General features: G+C 47.5%; 1 protein-coding gene across 3 annotated transcripts in view; it reads left to right on the top strand.

The window, feature by feature from the left end:
- Window positions 1-21,302, top strand: part of PPRC1 (PPARG related coactivator 1) — a 156,121-nt gene that overhangs the window by 113,551 nt on the left and 21,268 nt on the right. For all 3 annotated transcript variants that reach the window (XM_078643599.1, XM_078643598.1, XM_078643600.1), the window contains 2 exons: window positions 13,655-13,831; window positions 14,349-14,412. In XM_078643599.1, the coding sequence (XP_078499725.1) occupies window positions 13,655-13,831; window positions 14,349-14,412 (241 nt within the window). The remainder of the gene's footprint in view (window positions 1-13,654; window positions 13,832-14,348; window positions 14,413-21,302) is intronic.

Raw genomic sequence — 21,302 nt, 5'->3', positions numbered from 1 at the left:
GGACTTTCTGTTGTGATCATTGGTTCGCAGACTCACCACCGGGGATGGTATTGCTGGGGTATCTATTATAAGGTAAGGAATCTAATACTAACCTGTTTCTTTCAGATGCACAAGTTACTTACCTTCGGTAACGATATATATCTGTAAGAAACTGTAGTTAGTATTAGATTCCTTACCGCCCCACCCATCCTCCCCGTTCTGCGAACCGATATCTAGGTTTAAGGTCCTCCCCTTTCAGGACCCTAGTTTTTATGGCACCATTGTTGGTTTTTATCATGGCTCTGCGTTTTCTGGCACAGAAAAGCTGTGTATAAGAACTGACGTCAGCGCGCGAGGGTGGCGTCTAAGTACTCCGGCGACATCATCCCGGTGCCAACGACGACGGCCGCAGAGCCGCAGACGACGCCTACCGACATGCAAGGGTACTGCTTCGCAAAACATTTCCGGATACAGTCTGACGCCTGGAGGTATTCTAAGGTAAGGAATCTATACTAACTACTGTTTCTTACAGGTGTATCGTTCCGGAAGGTAAGTAACTTGTGCTTTATGGCTGCTAATTTAAAACACTTATTCAGTTTTGTGTAAGGCCTAGTGATGAATGGTTTCTAAATATGCAACATTTTTCTGACCTGACTATCAGATAAAAAACAAGCTACAGATTCCTTAACTTATAATATCCCCAGGCATCAGACTGGATCCGGAAAACTTTCAGCAGCAGCACCTCTGCGCGCCTGGGTCGGCTGTACCCTGACGTCGTCCACTGACGTGACATCAGCTGAGCCATATATGCCCGAGTTCACTTAGATCACCGAATGAGTATCAGACCCTCCTCTTTGAGGCTTTGCACTTTGGGATTCCCCCGTCTTCTGCTCCCAATTTGTGTGATCCCAGAGTATTTTTTCCACGTCCAGTATTGCCTGAAACCATGCTGTACAGTGTTGTTGATTAAATATTTCCCTGCGTGCCTTATTGCATAAATAATGATGGCTGCTGTGCCTGTAAACGTTTATGCTTCGTGTGCACATTCAACTACTTGGTATTTACTCTTGAGTTTGAATGCCCCTCCCTCTTTAGAAACAAACCTATCTCACTTGTTCGGCAAACGAGAATAGTCTACAAAATGTGTATGTCCACCGTGTTTCGACTGGGTGCCTCTGCCAGCTAATTGTACTTGAGTGCTGTTCCCCGATAGCCTTGACACTTATAAGGGTAGGCGAGAAGGTAGGGAGCCAGAAGTGGTTGTGTGGCTTCAATTAATTGTGATGTTTTGACGGCAGACACTTTTAGTCTCACCTTTTGTCTGTACTTTGGGGTGCTCTTTGTTCCAGACAGACTGCACAACTCTCACCCCCATTCCGTGCTTTTCTAGGGTGCTGGGTAACTGTCACCACCACTCACCACCTCCATGGTCTGCACCCCTCAGCTCCATGTGTTATCGAATTTAACCCCTCCCATGCTCATGACGAGCTCAGCTCGTCATGAGCCACGGTGGCCGTGTGCTCATGACTCGTCATGACCATTGTGCCGCGCCCACGCAGGGATAATTCCCCTGCTGTGCTGGGTGTTCCATTGGAACGGGCGTGGTCATGACGAGCTCAGCTTGTCATGAGCATAAGGCCACCGTGGCTCATGACGAGCTGAGCTAGTCATGAGCACCGGGGCGCTGCACGCGCCCCCCTCCCCCAAGCACAGTGGGGGGGAATTAGCCCCGCAGTTAAGGGGTTAAAGAGAATGAAGCAGCAGCGTTTGCTCCTTCCCTCGACTGGACAGGTTTCCACAGCAATCCCCCTTAGGGCTGCACAGTGAAAACATCTTTCCAAACAGGGCTGCTCCCTGGTTCATTGTGCAGATAAAAGGCCCTGGGCGAGGGGGGCCACAGAGGGCGCTTCACCATACCCACACATAGGTAGACGCACGGAGCTTTAGGCGCACCGCACATTGTAATTGTATAACTTAATTATTTAGATGACTTCATCCTGTACTCTTTCCCACACCACAGGCCCGCTCAACTTGAGAATAGAGATCAGATTGCAGGTAACTTCAAGCGCCTTGAAGCCGCCGTGTTTTCAGTCTTGGGGCCCTTCCCTGCTCAAGTTTCTCTGCGCTGGGCCGCCGCAGGAGGAGTGCTCTTGTTAGGTCTACAGTGAATGCATTAATGTTGAACACCCCAGAGTTAGTGCCTGGGCTGCTGAGCCCGGAAACACAGGGCAGTAACTGCCCCTTCGTGCCTCCGAGCTCCATGGTCAGTGAAACCGGAGCAGCGCAAAGAACAGGATCACGAGAGTGCCCCTGGCGTTCCCTTCAATAATGCTCTGCATTCTGGGAGTTGTAGTGCTGGGTCAGCAACGGACTCCGATTTTGATCTATACTAATAGAAAAACTGGCACTGGGTGTCCCAAAAGAATGGAGGGCGGAGGGTCACCCTCCTTGTTACAGCAGAGATAGCTCTCAAAAACAATCATCTGTAAAATAAAGAACAAAGGACTGCAGCACAATGTCCCTGCTCAAACTGTGATCCTGGGCGAATCCCTAGCTCAACTCCTAAACCATGGGTGCACCTAAAATCCCTTCAGTTCACAGGGTGCACAATAATATTTATTCATTTAACAATCCACCCCCTGGCCTAGTGAGCATGTGTATGCTTGAGATGAAAATATAGAGAGGTTCAGCCGTAAAGAAGAGAAATCTATGTAAATATTGTTTGAATTTTTCATACCCACAGTCTTCTGGCCCATGCAACCAGTCCCACTGATAAGGTCCATTAGACCAGCGGTCATTACAGCACACATATAAAGTGCTTAAAAATCCAGCACAGGCCTCCGTGCGCTCGAGGAACTAAATAAAACAGACGGTGAGAAAACTAAACAAGCATTCACAATGCAATAGGTCTCGCAATTCCGAGATATTGGCATTGTAAATGACAATGCCTTTTATTTATGTTTAAAAAAAAGTCAGTAATAAAAGGCATTTACAATTCCAATAGGTCAAAGTTTCGAAAATGCGAGACCTATTGCATTGCAAATGCTTGTTCTTTGGGTCACCCCCTCTCCCTGGTGTGCTTTCGGTTTCCACAGAGGTGGAAGGCACTCATGTCGGGTCCTCGCCGGCAGATTTGTCCTCTGCACCAGCTGCGTGCATCGACTCCGCTTCCGGAGTAGATACGACGCCGACGGGACACGGCCCGGAGGGCCATCTCAGTCGCCTGTTCAGCCTACCCGCCCAGTCACTGCATAGCCCTGCGCGGCTTCCTGTGCTGACATCGGATGCGGCGCTTGGCTCGACCCCCTGTCCGTCCTTATTCCCTGCATATTGTGGTGGGATGGCCGTCGGACGGCGCCCAGGCCAAGTCCCCCCTGGAGGTTGTCGACGTAGATTCGACTCCAGCTCGTCGCCGGTGGACGCCTACGTCTCCTCTTTTGCAAGAGGTTGACGTTCCTCTGGACTCTCTGGGTCCGATGTCAATTCGGTGCCCCTTGGTGCAGGTACCTAGTGTTGCGTGGCCTTCAGATCAGCCTCGGACTCCTCCACTTTTACTGTCAAGTGGACGGATTAGTTTCCAGCCGTTTCCCACCGACTGTTTGTCGCTACCCAGAATGGCAACTGAGGCTAGTGCTGCCTATGCACGGGCTATTCACAGGGTGGTAGCTTTTCTTTTATTTCAGCCCCTGTAGTTTCCTTGCCTTCTGATCCTATACTGGATCTTCTCCACATGGAGCCTATTGAGGTGGAGCCTTTACTGCTCCTTGTGGGATCTTTATTTGACATCCTGCTTGGCACATGGTCGAGGCCATTCTCTGGTGACTTTGTTGATCGGGCTATTGCTCGCCAACACAGTCCAGCCCCAGGTGACCCACTCTGCTTGTCCCTTCACCCTAGAGCTCAGGGTCTGGTTGTTCAGGCGTCTTTTGACTTGCAGCCTTCCTCCACTTTGCCGTTGTTACCTTCCGCCAGGGAGTCTAGGTGGTTGGACACATGTGGTCGCCAGCTTTTTGCCTCTGCGGGCATCCGCGAATTAAACACGTCTTGCGTTTTTGCACATGCTTCTTTTGCCTTTTGGGACTTAGTCGAGATTCTTCCTTCTCTTCCAGAAGGGCCACGGGCAGAATTACATCACCTTCTTGATGGCAGGGAATGGCACAATTTTCCCTTCGATCTTCTCTTGTTTCAACTGACTCTGTGGGCAGGGCTCTTGGCCAGCCTGTGGCTTTGCACCTCCATGCATGGCTGCGTGACAGTAGTTTCCCAGACCATGTTCAGGATGCTCTTAGAGATCTGCTATTCAATGGCATGGACCTTAGACAGCCATGCAGATTCAGCGGTCTCCCGCCTCATGTCTGGACTACCGTAACTCTTGCGGCACCGCTTTCTGCCTTGTAGTATGTTTTTCTTCTGCATAGGCGATGTTGCCTTGTTAGTTTGATTTTCAAAAATGTCCTGGGTTCTTTGCATAAGTACCTGGATAGTGTAGGCGGTTGTTCCACCATCTCAGTGTTTAAGTACAGCTGGACTGCTGGTTTTGTCATCCTTTCAGTCCTCTGAATGTGTGCTTTGCCCAAGAGGACTCCCTTCGCGGGGGTTGAGACTTACCCTATGTGAGATAGTTGCTAGCCATTGGGTAGCTGCCTTAGGCTTGGTACGCTTCTATGGAGTCTTCCTCACGGACATCCTTCTGTGGGTCGGGCTGTCCTTCTTCTGCTGCTGTTCTTTGATCCTAATGTTAGCATCGCTCTAGTGCATTTTCGGTTCCAGTTGCCTGTAGTGCTTCTAAGCCTCTGCGTTGGTTCCTTACCGTGCAACCTCTGCCTCGCCTGCCTTCACGGGGGCGTTTTTCAGCATCAGTGATCCTCGTGTCCCTGGTGGCAGTTCTTCTTTTGCCGGCTACTATCCCTTGGGGCCCTTGTTCTGTTCAGTTCAGGGGCTGGTAACGGCTGAGGCCCTTTCATTGTTTTGAGCCAGGGAAAAGCCGCTATGTGGCACGATTATTAGAGTTGGCACAAACTGAGTGCACCCTGGTATGATTGCTATCATAGGGTGTTTGTGTAGTTGCTACTGTGGTGCTGGTTCTCCCCTCCCCTCTACAGGTTGGGTAATAGTTTCTCGTATTTCAGCCCTTACTGAGCTAGTCTTGAAGGTGGCGATTTTGCCATGCACACGTCTGCTGTACATTGCTTTCTGCCCTCGTTTTCCTGGCATTTTCCCAACAGGAGTTTTCACACATTCCTTGCTGCTTCTGCACAGGTGTTATCCACACTTCTGATTTGGATTCATACTGTAATACTCTCATGGGGGGGTTCTCTCATATTCGCCTCTTGGGTCCCTGGACCATTAGGTTGGTCCTGGCTGTTTCCACTGTCATGTCTACCTCCATCTCCTCATCTGTCCTGCGGGGGACCGTTGCTTCTCCCGGATGAGGGGCTGATGTCGCTTACGGGTCTGGACATTGTCCTGTCCAGTCATGCTTCCACATAACTGTTGGTACTTTTCGCGTACCCTAGTCTTTTATTGTTACACTTCATTTTTGAGCGTCTTTCTTCTTACTCTATATCTGCTCTGTGCTCTTACACAGCAAATTTGTGCAGGCAACATTCCTTCTTCGGTGTGCGTGGTCCTTGACCCAGTCTGCTCGTACTACGAGCTCTTATATGGGTGTCTTACTTGTCTGGTTCCCCTCTTTCCCGATTGCCTTCTTGCTATCTTGTGACAGATTGACTATGTACTGGCGTGTTTTCCATATCTAGTACTACCGGCACTTTCTGGCCATGGATTGGCATCCTGCCAACGCTGTCCCACGTATTTTAGCTGGTGCAGGTTTCAACAGTGCTTTTTTCCTCTGTTGTGCATACTAGACCGGTATGCGCTGACTCTGTCATACCAGTTGCCATCTCTCTGGGTTTTACTTAAGGTAAGCACTCTGGATCCTGCGGATCCATCTGACCTTAGGTTCAGTTCCACTTCTTGCGAAGTCATGAACTTTCCTTTTCACATCGACATACCTAGTATGTTTTCTTTCTCTCATCCGGTATGCAAACGGGGGTTTTCATGCTGTTCTTAGAGTACTTCTGGTGCCTTTGCCTCCCCATGTTTTCTACTCTTTTTCTGAGCTTTATGGTCTGGTGTGGCTACGCTGGCTTTCGGTCCCTACCGTGTTTCGTCACCTTGTTGATAGCTACCTTCCCTCGGCAACTTGATGGGGTTAAGTCACAGACCCGCCTCCTCTGAGTATGGCTTTAGTATCTATTCTAAGTTGAGGAATCTACTGCTAGATGTCTATATCAGATGAACGAGTTACTTACCTTCGGTAACGATGTATCTGGTAGAGATAGTCTAGCCGCAGATTCCTTAACGCCTGCTAGTCCTCCCCATTCTGCGAGGACCTTTTCAGGTTGGGCTTTCTACACTCTCCTCCCTCCAGGTGTCTTGACCCTTCTACAGGGTGACATTTTTACTTCACTCCGACACAGAATGCTTTATTCTGTTTTCATTGCTCTACGCCGCCCATTCTCGTTATTGGGCGGTATGCTCATATGTCATGTGTCCCTTCCAGCCCTACGCCTGGATTGTACGTTGTGGGATCTATTCATGTTTTTTCCCACCCCGCTCTCCACTTCATCGCCTTGGTGTATTTTACCACCCCTGCGTTCTATTGGCTAAAGTCTCTTGGCTCTGCCACATTCTATAGGTATCTTATTGGGGTGACGACGTCTCATTCTGGTGACGTCTTGTGGTGAATTGTCCTTGCTCCTATGTTCCGGACTTGTTGTCTTTTACTGTTATACATTATGGTTGCGTACTTTGTCTGCCATGCTGTTTTTTCACGTCTTCATCTACCTCCAAAGGTGGTTTGGCCTTCGCTTTTGTGGGGTTGTTTTTGCGAGCGGTGCTTTGCGCTTTCCTTTTACTAGTTTTCAAGATAGTGCCTGGCACTGTCCTTCATCGTTCTATATTTCACCATTCAATTTCATTCCCCTTTTTCATCATTTTCGCACACTGTTCCCATATTGTCAGTTTTTAGTGGTGGATCCGCGTTGTGGCGTGGATAAGTTTCTCATACGAAAATTGGCGTCAGCGTAGCGGGGGGGGGGGTATATGGCTCTGCTGACGTCACGTCCGTAGACGACAGGGCGGAGCCGTGGGGCGGTTCCCCCCGGCGGGCAGAGGTGCTGCTGCAGAAAGTTTTCCGGATCCAGTCTTACGGCCTGGTGATATTCTAAGTTAAGGAACCTACGACTAGACTGTCTCTACCAGATACATAGTTACCGAAGGTAAGTAACTCGTTATTTAGTTCCTGTCCTTTTCCCTTATATGTAATGCTTTTGTTTCAGTACTGTTTGATTTCATTACAGTAGCCCCTATAATTTGTGCTATTAACTTAAGCATAGCTTGGAAAATCTGGTTCGAGGCATGTGGGCTGCTGAATTCAGATCTTGTGCATAGATCGCCGCCTAGTGTTGGGTCCGGATGATTGCACATTGTTGTCCTGGAAGAGTCTTCGAAGTATCACGAGATAGGTGGCTCCTCCCTCGGACTACAGTGCGCATGGGCATCCTCTCCATCCTCAGATTGTTTTTTTCCGCCATTTGGTTCGGATGTACTTTTCTTTCCTCAAGTTCGGAAACTTTTCTAAAGGCCTTCGGGGTAGTCGGTATTGTTATTTCGATCGGTGCCGAGTTCTTGTTCCAGTTCTTTTCGAGCAGGACGTCGAAGAGAGCCGCGTGGCCTTTTCGACACCAGAGGCCCGATCGTCGATGGAACAGAGCCCGTTCAAACGATGCCCCCTTTGTAACTCTAAGTACCCGCACATTGATGTACACCCGGTGTGCAACAAGTGCTTATCGCCAGACCACAATGAGGACAACTGTCTATCTTGTGCTCGATTCAGGTAAAAGAAGACGCTTAGGCTCCGACGTGCGGCGAGGCAAATGATGAAGCCAGCGCCTGACCCGGTGAATATCTTGGGTGAAGAAGACTGAGGTCGTCGAGGCTCAGGATCCAGGACAGCAATCGGATCCCGGATCGGAGCATGACTCCAACTATTATGAAGACGACGAAGGAGAAGTCGATAGTGAAAACGTCGTTGAGGTAAGGGACGACGTATCCCCCATCGGAGCCGTTGATGACGACTCAAGTGATGAACCAGGCCCAACAGTGGGTACGGAGCTTACAACAGACACTGAAAGGCTTCCAAGGGCTCAGGTCGAGGCATCGCCGGAAGGCCTTATCCAAGATCATGAGGAATGTTCTATAGCCCCGCGTCTCGGCCCGGCTAAGAACATATCACACGAGCCATCGGTCGCACTACTGAAAGCGAAACCGAAAGCCATCGAGTCCAAATCGGAACCGAAACTGCTGAAGACAGTCTTCGGATCGAAGAGTTCAAACACATCGGATTCGACGAAGAAAGCAAGTGTTGACGACCCTGCGAGGTCAAACATCAAGGGCGTCGAGCCGAAGATTGGTGCGCTAAAGTCCATCACAAAAGTCAAGCACGTCGAACCGACGAGGTCGACGGACAGCGACACAAACAAGGGACTCTAGTCTCGGAGGGTTCTCGATCCAAAGCAATGAGTCGACAGGCCACAGCTCGTCAAAGCCCTCGAGCCGAAAACAAAAAGCACCTCGAAGGAGCATGTCGAACCGAGGCAAAAGAGCGCGCCTCCGACGCAACAAGCACCGAAGTCCACGCAGGGCCAAAGGCATACTGACGAAAGGGCTAAGTCGGTCGGACCTCTATCGACGCCGGCCCCGAAAAAGGTCAGTCTGTCTAAAGACTCACTGCCACCAATAAAGTTTGGACTGCACGCCCTAAGGCGCTCGATCCGAAAACCGGGGTCGAGACACCCAAGACGGTGTCAATGGGAAAAAGAAGTCATCCTCTTGAACAGGACATTGTATACCAAGAGCCCTCCTATGATGAACAGTCGAAGCTATATATCGACTCCGAATCTGGCAACTATCCATTTATCAAAGAAAGATCAGGTCGGAAAATCCTCTGGAATCATATAAAATTCCACTCAAAAAGAAGAGGGATTCTTCTACATCGCCTGTCCTTTTTGAGACTGTAAGCTACCATGGCCAAGACACTTCTGCATACTCGCCCACACGCACTAATGGGGATATGGGGTATGACTATAATGAACAATATGATTACCCTGCAGACACGGATCAAGATGACCAGACTCAAGCCTGGGCAGACACTATTGACCCGGGGGAGTCAGACTATTCCTGATACTCCTTCTTATCCTGTCAAAACTTCACCAACAGAAGATACAGCTGCGTTTAACGCATTAATAGAAAGGGCAGCACTGAATCATGATGTGGAACTGCATGCTGACCCAATTGAAGAGGACTTCTTGTTTGACACTTTATCCACTTCAGAGATATCGGTTAAAACATTGCCAATGTTGAAAGGTGTTCTTAAACACGCAGGAGACCTTTTCAAAGAAACCACAAGAGCAAGGGTTGTTAACCCCAGAATTGAAAGAAAATACAGACCGGCGCCTGTGGACCCTACATACATTAAGGGACAGCTGCCATTGGACTCTTTGGTGGTTTCAAATGCTCCTCCTCCAGACAAAGAGTCTAAAATATTAGAAGCCTCTGGGAAAAGGGTAGCCGCTCAAGCAGCTAATATCTGGAGAATTTCAAATACACAGGCCCTATACGATAGGGCACATTATGGCACACTAGAGCAACTGCTACAACATTTGCCAGATGCCTACAAAGAGGAAGCAGATACACTTATACAAGAAGGGAAACTAATATCCAACGCACCCATTAAATGTGTGCTTGACGGAGCAGACACCGCAGCCAGGGCCATCAACACAAGTGTCATGCTCAGGAGACATGCTTGATTGCGCATCTCTGGGTTCAAACCTGAGATTCAAACCACAATATTTTTTATTTGGTCCTGATGTGGACACAATCTTGGAGAAGATTAAAAAAGACAGACAGCCAAATCTATGGGTGCCTTGCAGTCGCAACAATTCAGAGGCGGCTCCTTTCGTCGCTCCGGTAACAGAGGAGCTACAAGAGGCCAGGCATCCCAGCAGACTCCATACAATAAAGGGAGCACGCAAACCACCTATAATAAGAACAATAGAGGTGGATACCGTGGCAACAGCAGCAAGGGCAGAGGACGAGGGAATAACAACACCAGGTCCTCCGCCAATACTAAACAGTGACACCTTGTCACTGCCCCCAGACCATGTAACACCGGTCGGGGGCAGATTACAACAGTTCCTGCCAGTCTGGGAGAGCATTACCACAGACAGGTGGGTGAGACAACTTATTCAGTATGGCTATTGTCTAGAGCTAACATCCACTTCACCCAACATACCCCCAAGTCACCGTCCTATGTCCGCAGAGCACATACACTTATTGCAGCAGGAAGTCATCAGCATGCTGCAAAAAGGGGCCATAGAACTCGTCCCTATACAGCAACAGGGTACAGGGGTGTACTCCCTGTACTTCTTAATCCCCAAAAAGGACGGGTCTCTCAGGCCAATACTAGACCTCAAGCCCCTAAACCAATACATCTTGTCAGAACACTTTTACATGCTCACTTTACAGCAGGTTCTACCATTACTCAGTCAGGGAGACTTCCTTGCAACATTAGACCTAAAGGATGCGTATTTCCACATACCAATACATCCAGCACCCAGGAAGTATCTCAGGTTTACCATGCAAAATCAGCACTACCAGTTCAAGGTACTGCCTTTCGGGGTGACAACTGCCCCAAAGGTGTTTACCAAGTGCCTGGCGACAGTAGCGGCGCACCTGCGGAGAAACCATATTCACGTCTACCCCTATCTGGACGACTGGCTTATCCAAGCAAAGTCAGCCCGGCAATGTGCCAACCACATGTCCCGCACTATTCACCTCCTACACAGCCTCGGATTCTCATTAAACTACACAGTCTCATCTCCAACCCCCCCACGTACAACAGTACCTGGGAGCGACAATAGACACTCTGGCAGCAAAGGCTCAGCCAAACTCAGCGAGAATCAACAGCATTCAATCGCTGATCCAGAGATTCAGACCCCAACACTCTCTCCCGGCACGGGTGTTTATGCAGTTAATAGGCATGATGGCCTCCTGCATCTTCATAGTCCCTAACCCGAGACTACACATGCATCCGCTTCAGGAGTGCCTAGCACAGCAGTGGAACCAGGCTCAAGGACAATTGAAAGACCTAGTGTTGGTGACCGGTCGCGCATACAACTCTCTGCATTGGTGGAACCCACAAAACCTTTGCAGGGGTCGACCGTTCCAAGAGCCTGTGCCACAAATAGTGCTGACGACGGACGCATCTCTCCTGGGATGGGGAGCACATGTCCTCCATTACACAGTGCAGGGGCTGTGGACGACACAGCAGAAAAAGATGCACATCAACCTGCTGGAACTGATGGCAATCTTCATGGCAATGAAGGCGTTCAAGGTACATTTGTGCAACAAAGTCGTGTTGATCCGGACGGACAACATGACTGCCATGTACTACATACAGAATCAGGGAGGGACACACACTCCACAGTTGTCACATCTAGCGCAAAGCATGTGGAAGTGGGCCATTCAGAGAAACATCTTCCTTATGACGGAACACCTCCCAGGCAAGGACAACCAGATGGCGGATCTGCTCAGCAGACACAGCCACCAGATGCACGAGTGGGAGATGCATCCCTCAGTGCTGCAACCGTACTTCCAGCAGTGGGGTCACCCAGAGATAGACCTGTTCGCCACAAGGGAAAACGCAAAATGCCAAAGCTTCGCCGCCAGGTTTCCACATTTGCAGTCTCAGGCCAATGCGATATGGAAGAACAGGTCAGGCAAGTTTGCGTACGCTTTTCCCCCAGCCCCGCTGATACCTCTAGTGGCACGCAAACTGCGACAACACTCAATGACACTCATCCTAGTTGCTCCAACTTGGGCAAGGCAACCATGGTACACCACGTTCCTAGAACTTTCCGTGGTGCCTCATCAAAGGCTGAGATTAACACCCAGTCTTTTAACGCAGAGCGGTGGCGACATTCAGCATCCAGATCCACAACAGTTGAACCTTGCGATCTGGCTCCTGAAGTCATAGAGTTTGGTTACCTGAACTTGCCTCCTGACTGTATGAATATTATCAAAGAGGCAAGGAGACCTACTACCAGAGCATGCTATGTGGCGAAGTGGAAATGATTTGTCATCTATTGCAACAATGACATAAATCCGCTAGATGCATCTACTCAAAACATCATATGTTACCTGTTGCATTTGCACGTATGCAATCTGGCTTACAGTTCCATACGAATACATTTAGCTGCGGTGGCAGCTTATCTTCAGAACAGGCAGCACCTTTCCCTCTTCAGAGTACCTGCTATTAAAGCTTTCATGGAGGGACTAAAACGAGTGATTCCTCCAAGACACCCACTTTCGCCTGTCTGGAACTTGAACGTAGTTCTAACCAGACTGATGGGCGCCACCTTTTGAACCTCTACACTCGTGTGAGATACAATTCCTAATGTGGAAAGTGGCTTTTCTAGTGGTCATTACATCCCTTAGAAGAGTTAGTGAGCTGCAAGCGCTAACTATTCAGGAGCCATTCATACAAATTCACGCAAATAGGGTTGTGCTACGGACAAACCCTAAATTTATGCCAAAGGTGGTATCCCAGTTTCACATCAATCAAGCTATAGAACTGCCAGTGTTCTTCCCAAATCCAGATTCAGTGGCAGAAAGAGCTCTACATACCTTAGACGTTAGGAGAGCTCTCCTGTACTATATAGACAGGACAAAACTTTTCAGAAAAACTACAACTGTTTGTTGCCTTTTCACCACAGCACAAAGGCAACCCAATTTCCAAATCAGGTATAGCCAGATGGATTGTTAAGTGCATACAGATTCTTTATCAGAAAGCTAAACGCACATTAACGGTTCCCCCAAGAGCGCATTCAACACGCAAGTTAGGGGCATCCATGGCTTTCCTAGGACACATTCCTCTAGAAGACATATGTAGAGCAGCCACATGGACTACCAAACACTACTGCGTAGATGTACACTCCTAACCGCAAGCAGCTGTGGGACAGGCTGTACTCAAGACTCTTTTTCAGACTGCTGCAGCTGGCACGGGCAACCACCGCTAAAGGGAGACTGCTAGACATTCTATGCACAAGATATGAATTCAGCAGCCCACATGCCTCGAACGGAATATGCTACTTACCAGTATGCATCTGTTCTTGGCATGCATGTAGGGCTGCTGACATTCATATCGCCCTCCCTCCTCCCCGGTGCCTGTCGCAGCTGTAGCACTCAGAATTAATCTCTAGCATAATCACTTACTGTATCATACTCCATCCCTGCCACAATGGCGAAAAACAATCTGAGGATGGAGAGGATGCCCATGCGCACTGTAGTCCGAGGGAGGAGCCACCTATCTCGTGATACTTCGAAGACTCTTCCAGGACAACAATGTGCAATCATCCGGACCCAACACTAGGCGGCGATCTATGCACAAGATATGAATGTCAGCAGCCCTACATGCCAAGAACAGATGCATACTGGTAAGTAGCATATTCCTTACCGAGCGCATGTCTGGTGGACTGTCGCTATGTATAGTGTTCCTTGATGGCATTCCATTCAGGATGATTGTGATTTTTTTTCTCATTTATAATTTCAGATACAATTCGAGAAATTCGCACAAATCTCGATCTTCCTCAAGATCAAGTTGTGGTTCATGTGGTAGATCAAGGGGAAGGTCATCATCTGCATCTACAACCTATTCATCTAGATCCTACTCTACATCCTACAGCCGTTCAAGGTCGCGCTCTCGGTCACGATCTCCCTATTCTCGAAGGTAAAAGGCATGGTTGTTGGTCCTCTGGTCTGGGTATAAAGTTTGAGTTTTTGAAATTTTTTATTTTAATTGAAACCAGGAGTGAACTGTTAAATAATGGCAATTAACATCATAGAATCATTTCTGTTGATGGGTAAGGTTGAAGTTGCACCACTTGAAGCTTTTTGTTGAGAGAGGTCTTGACCTGAGGATACTATTTTGTTTGCTTACTGGCTGTTTCAGTGGCAGGATGATGGTTTAATTCTGACCTATTAGGAATGTGTGATTCTGGCCTGATGAGCCATATTGATGCATTTTCTGATTCTTTTATTGTTTTTCCTAGCTGAATGATTTTTACATGCCCTTAGCTTTGAGTAGTGGATTTGTGCCCAGCAGAGGATAGCCCTTAAAACGTCGCTTTACTTCATGAACAAAATAGCCACATTTTTTGTTTCCTTGTCATGGAGGATGAAAATAAACCTTTTAACAGTGTTATTTTTTGTTTTCTTGTGATTGATTTGTGATTTTACTTTAACAGATATGAGTACTATGATCGAGCAAACTATCGTAAACGAAGAGTACCCCAGCAGGAGCGTGCAATAGTGAGTATCTAAGAATCCATTGCTCTGGATATTGACTCCTCATTTTGGGACTTGTGTTTTTAAAGTTATGTGGGTGGTACCATAGACTTAAAAAAAAAAGTGTGGCTTTCCCTTTTCTCCTTCAAGTCCAGAAGGGTTCCTTGTTCACACTAGTTAAGAACTGATTTTTCTATTTTCAGGAGCCTGAATAATATAAAGTTACAGATGAGACCACAATCTCTCTCATACTGGAATTGTGTGTCCCTGCCAGCCAATTTGAAATGTTTACCAGCAGCCTTATACTTATTGCCTGAAAGTGCCTCCTCCTACCATATAGTCAGGGGCGTTGTGATTATGCGGCCACTGCAATTTTCACATCATTATAGATTTGCCACATAATCCATCATCTGCCTCATCTGTAGATTTTAACAAAAAAATTGTTTTTAGTTCAGACGGTTCAAAAGTTTCACAAACACTGTTGACACGTTTTGCGCAGTGGAAGGACCTTTGCACAGCTGGATTGATCTCCTCTGATGCTTATTGCTATATTTAAGTATTAAACTGGTACTGATGTACAACCAATGCCAAAGCAGTGTTACCTAGTTCAAAAATGACATATGAAGAAATACTATTGCAAAGTGCCGCACTATGCTGCATAATTTGCATTTTCGTGCCATATATTTGAACCAAACCTGCCACATAACTTGGCCGTCTCCTACCTCATAATTCAAGTGGCCCTGCATATAGTTCCCATATATGTATCAACTTGTTAGTTAACTTACGTTGACCTGTCAATTACATCCAGAATTCATGTAAAAGTTTTTGTCCTTTGATTAATTCTAGATTAGTTCTTGTTTATTCCTCCCACATCAGTTCATTCACAATGACTGTGTGGACTTGGTTTGTGTGGCCACAAGAAAAAGAATGGGTTTCTATTAGGCCAATAAGGACATAAATTGCACAAGTCTCAAGAGATTGAGCCATGATGGATGCGTTTCTATAGGAAAGCTGTTATATTGATAGAGGTAACTAATCTCACCTGAAATATCAAAGCCCTATATAACTGAGGCTTCAGAACCCATAACTAGAACTTGATTGAGGAATTAATTGAATGCTTATTTACATTTCCAGCAGGTTTGTTGTAATATTGTGGTTTCTTAGTTCACATTTTTAAAACTGCTTACCAATTACAAACACATAGCAGGTGCAGTGTACATTGAGAAAAGTAAATCCTTGGGGTAGGCTGCTCTTATATAATTGGGAACTTGCATTTCATGGTCTTGGAGATGGTGTGGCTTCTTTTGGTGTTCTCTCCTTACATCAAGAATAACATGGCACTAACAGCTGTAGATGTTATTTTTTTTGTTTTTATTAGTTTTTACATTGATTTATATCTTGCATCTGTTTCAATTATACAGTTACAAGCTACACAAAATGAAAATATGTTCAAGGCATGTGGGCTGCTGAATTCATATCTTAGCATAGATCCGCGCTTTGTGTTGGGTCCGGATGTTTGCACCTTGTTGTCCTGGAAGAGTCTTCGAAGTATCACGAGATAGGTGACTCCTCCCCTGGACTACAGAGCGCATGGCCATCTTCTCCATCCTCAGATTGTTTTTCTCCGCCATTGGGTTCGGATGCTATTCCTCAGTTCCAACTTCGGAACCAAAACTTTTCAACTTTCTAATGCCAAAAGGCCTTCTACCTCGACGGTATTCTCGTTTGGTACCCCTTGACTCGATAATACTTTCCATCTCGATCCGGTCGTCGACGCGGGCCGTTGGGCCTTTTCGATGCCACGTGGGCCTCCTGCTGATGGAAAGGACCCGGTTCAAAAAAATGCCCACAATGTCACTCCAAATTCCCACATACTGAGAAACATACAGTATGCAACAAGTGCCTGTCTCCAGGCACAACGAGGAAAACTGTCCAGCTTGTGCTCAGTTCCGGTCGAAGAAAACTATCCGGAACCGAAGGGCCGCTCGACAAGAGATGCAGTGGCGGGCACCGGAACCGGAGAACATTTTCAACGACGAACATGAACTCCCAGAAGCAGCGGACTCCGACCTAGAAATAGTCACCGTAGAGGACCAGTCGGACTCCGATGACCAGATCACACCGGGGCAAACCGTGAGTACCAAAGCCCCGACCCCGCTTCCACCTCAAGACAAGGCTCCGGTCGAAGCATCGCCTAAAGGCCTTAGCCGAGACCAACACACTCCTTCAGAGGCCCCGCCTTCCGGCTCGGCTCCGAAGACCATACCCAAGCCTTCTGATACCCCAGGACCGAGCCACACTTTCCAAAAAGGCTGTCGAACCGAAAAGGGTTGTCGAGCCAAAAAAGGTAATCGATCCAAAGAAGGGCGTCGAACCAAAGAGGGTCGTCGATCCGAAAAAATCCGTCGACCCGAAAAAGGCTGTCGAGCCGAAAAAGGTGTCGATCTAAAGACGGATCAGACAAAAAAGCCTTTCGACCCGAAGAAGCCCATCAAGTCGACAAAGATCCTCGAGCCAAAAGGGGTCGCCGAGCACAAAAAACACGCCAAACCTAAAAAAGCTATCGAACCGACTTAAACGGTCGAACCGAAAAAGGCCGTCGAACCGGAAAAGGCCGTCGAACCGGAAAAGGCCGTCGAACCGGAAAAGGCCGTCGAACCGGAAAAGGCCGTCGAACCGGAAAAGGCCGTCGAACCGGAAAAGGCCGTCGAACCGGAAAAGGCCGTCGAACCGGAAAAGGCCGTCGAACCGAAGAAGGCAGTACAGCCAACAAAAGACGTCATACCAAAAAGAGTCGTCGACCCAAAGAAGGTCCCCGACCCGAAAATACCAGTCGAGCCGAAGAAGGCAGTACAGCCAACAAAAGACGTCATACCAAAAAGAGTCGTCGACCCAAAGAAGGTCCCCGACCCGAAAATACCAGTCGAGCCGAAAAAAGCTCCACAGCCGAAGGCCCTCGAGCCAAAGACTCACCATAAACAAGCGACAAAGCCAAAAACATCGGCGCCAAAGCCACGGACAGTTGAGGAAGAACTTTTCCATCCTGATCCTGTGAGCGAAGAACAATCTAAACTGTATATAGACCCTGAAACAGGACACGTAACAGTTTACAAAAGGAAGAAAAGATCACTGGACACTGACACTTCTTCTCCTGTTCCTCCAAAGAAAAAGGACTTTGGAACATCTCCTTCAAGGCCTTTTACTCCTCCTCCTTTCATTCCTGGCATGCCTTATGTGCCTTACTCTCCTACACCTTCAGGTTATGAGGAGACAGGAAACATGGGGGAAGATCCTCAGGATTCTTTTGTAGAACCCGAAGATCAGGACATCCAAGATAACACATGGAGTGACCATAATGATCCCTATGATACATATGCTCCACAACCCATCCCTGACACCTCTCCATAGCCTACAAAGCCATCTCCTACTGACAACACCATTGTTTTTAACCAGCTAGTGGATAGGGCAGCTAAGTATCATAGTGTAGACATGCACACTGACCCAATAAAAGAGGATTTCCTATTTGACACCTTTCCAACATCTGAGAAAAGTGTACGTCCACTTCCTATGTTAAAAGGGGTACTAAAGCACGCGCCAGACATTTTTAAAGATCCTGCCAGAGCGCGTGTCCTCAATCCCAGAATTGAGAAAGTATAAATCAGCCCCTACAGACCCTTCTTATATTAAGTCTCAGTTACCATTAGACTCACTAGTTGTATCAAATGCCAGAAAACAAGCTAATTCACAAACGACAGGAGATGCTCCCCCTCCTGACAGAGTAAAAGATATTAGAAGCCTCAGGTAAAAGAGTGGCCTCCCAGGCAGCAAATACCTGGAGAATTGCCAACACACAGGCTCTTAGCACGTTACGCTAGATCACACTATGACCAACAGGAGGGTTTACTACAACACCTGCCAGAACCTTTTAAGGCTAAAGCAAACGACCTGATACAGGAAGGCAAATGTATCACTAATGCTTCCATTAAATGCGCACTTGACGAAGCGGACACAGCCGCCAGGTCAATCAACACTAGCGTATTACTACGCCGGCATGCCTGGCTACGCATTTCCAGCTTTAAAAATGAAGTGCAATCAACCATCCTCAACCAGCCCATTAACCAAGATTTCTTGTTTGGCCCTGCGGTAGATACCATCTTAGAAAAGATGAAAAAAGATACAGATTGCGCTAAGTCCATGGGTGCACATCAGTTCCAACAATCTAGACGTTTTTCGTTGCTCCTCCTTTCGAGGCTCAGGTCGAGGCAACACTTCACAAACTTCCTCCTCATTCAAAAGTAATACCCAAAGCACCTTTAATAAAAGTGCCAACAGAGGAGGTTATAGAGGCAATAACAGCAAGGGCAGAGGACGGGCTGGTGGTAACACACGAGCCTCCGCCACAAACAAACAGTGACTCGCTCACACTCCCTCCAGACCGTTCAGCACCAGTCTGAGGCAGGTTAACACAATTCCTACCAGTCTGGAACGCTATCACTACAGACAGGTGGGTGAGACAAATTATCCAGTATGCTTACTGCCTGGAACTCACCACCCAACATACCGCCCCAACACCGTCCAATGTCCAAAGAACACATTACGCTGTTACAAGAGGTGCTCTCCATGCTCCAAAAAGGTGCCATAGAGCCAGTCCCATTGCAACATCAGGGGACAGGAGTATACTCTCTATACTTCCTCATTCCCAAAAAAGATGGCTCACTCAGACCAATATTAGACCTCAGACCGTTGAACCAATACATGCTCTGAGATCATTTCCATGTGATCACTCTACAACAAGTACTCCCACTACTTCAGCAAGGCGACTTCCTTGCCACACTAGATCTCAAGGACGCATACTTTCACATTCCTAACATCCAGCTCACAGGAAATACCTCAGGTTCACAATAGAAGGTCAGCACTATCGATTCAAAGTTCTCCCCTTTGGAGTAACTACGGCACCAAGGGTGTTCACAAAATGCCTAGCAGTAGTAGCAGCACACCTACGGAGGCAACACATTCATGTGTATCCCTACCTAGATGATTGGCTCATAAAGACCAACTCATACGCACAATGTGCCAGCCACATCTCTCACACGCTACAACTACTGCACGATCTAGGATTTTTAATAAACTATCCAAAGTCACACCTCCCACATACAGCAATATCTGGGAGCAACAATAAACACCACAGTAGCAAGGGCATATCCAAACGAAAACAGGATAGCCAACATACAATCTCTCATCCACAACGTTCAGCCACAACACACTCTGCCAGCTCGAGTGTTCACGCAGCTCATAGGCATGATGGCCTCCTGCATATTCATCGTCCCTCACGCTCGACTGCACATGCGCCCCTTACAAGAATGCCTAGCACGCCAGTGGAACCAAGCTCAAGAACAATTACAAGACCTAGTGTTGGTAGACAGTCGCACTTACCGCTCTCTGCAGTGGTGGAACCCACAAAACCTTTACAAGGGGCGACTGTTCCAAAAGCCAGTTACACAGGTAGTATTAACAGCGGACGCATCACTGACAGGTTGGGGAGCCCATCTCCTTCAATATACAGTCCAGGGTCTCTGGACAGTCAAGCAGAGGAAGCTACATATAAACTACTTAGAGTTGCTAGCAGTATTCCTAGCAATGAGGGCTTTTCAGAAATAATTGACCAACAAGGCTGTTAATCCAGACGGACAACATGACCGCCATGTACTACATTAAAAACAGGGTGGGGGACACTCTACAACTGTCCCACCTTGCACAGAGCATATGGAAGTGGGCAATTCCTCAAAACATTTACCTCCTGGCAGAACATCTCCCAGGAATAGACAACCAGACAGCAGACCTACTGAGCAGACACTATCAGCAAATACACGAATGGGAGATTCATCCTCCAGTTCTCCACCCATTCTTCCAAAAGTGGGGACATCCAGACATAGATCTGTTTGCCACAAAAGAAAACTCAAAATGCCAGTCCTTTGCCGCCAGGTTCCCACACCCGTTGTCACAGGGCAATGCGATATTGATGAACTGGTCAGGCAGATTTGCGTAAACCTTTCCACCAACCCCTCTGATTCCATTGGTGGCATGCAAACTAAGGCAACAGTCACTCACAATGATCCTAGTTGCTCCCACATGGGAAAGACAACCATGGTACTCGACACTCCTGGAACGATCTGTAGTCCCCCACCAAAGGCCATGCCTTTCGCCACAACTTCTAACACAGAATCATGGAGAAATCAGACCCCCCGATCACAATCAGATGAACCTAGTGATCTGGCTACTGAGGTCTTAGAGTTCGGATATCTTAACTTGCCTCCCGACTGCATGAACATTATCAAGGAAGCAAGACGTCCCACTACCAGAGCATGCTACGCTGCTAAATGGAAAAGATTTGTAATCTATTGCAATAATAATCAAATCAATCCATTGGATGCCTCCATCCAAAACATAATTTGTTACCTGCTACATCTTCAAAGATGTAACCTAGCATACTCATCAATAAGGCTACATCTTGCTGCTATAGCAGCATATCTTCAAAACAGACATGTCTCCCTGTTTAAAATACCACCTATCAAAGCTTTTATGGAAGGACTTAAAAGAATTATCCCTCCAAAGCATCCACCTTCTCCAGTCTGGAACCTAAACATAGTACTTACCAGACTCATGGGACCTCCCTTCGAACCACTTCATTCATGTGAACTACAATTCTTAACATGGAAGGTGGCTTTTTTAATTGCCATCACCTCCCTTAGGCGAGTAAGTGAACTACAGGCACTAACCATTCAGGAACCTTTCATGCAGATACACCACAATAAAGTAGTACTCCGTACAAACCCTAAGTTTATGCCAAAAGTCATCTCCACTTTCCACATCAATCGGTCCATATAATTACCAGTTTTATTTCAAAACCCGCAATC

This window comes from Lissotriton helveticus, chromosome 5_1, assembly GCF_964261635.1.
Source record: "Lissotriton helveticus chromosome 5_1, aLisHel1.1, whole genome shotgun sequence".
Taxonomy (NCBI): Eukaryota; Metazoa; Chordata; class Amphibia; order Caudata; family Salamandridae; genus Lissotriton; species Lissotriton helveticus.
This window is presented reverse-complemented; position numbering and strand designations above follow the sequence as displayed.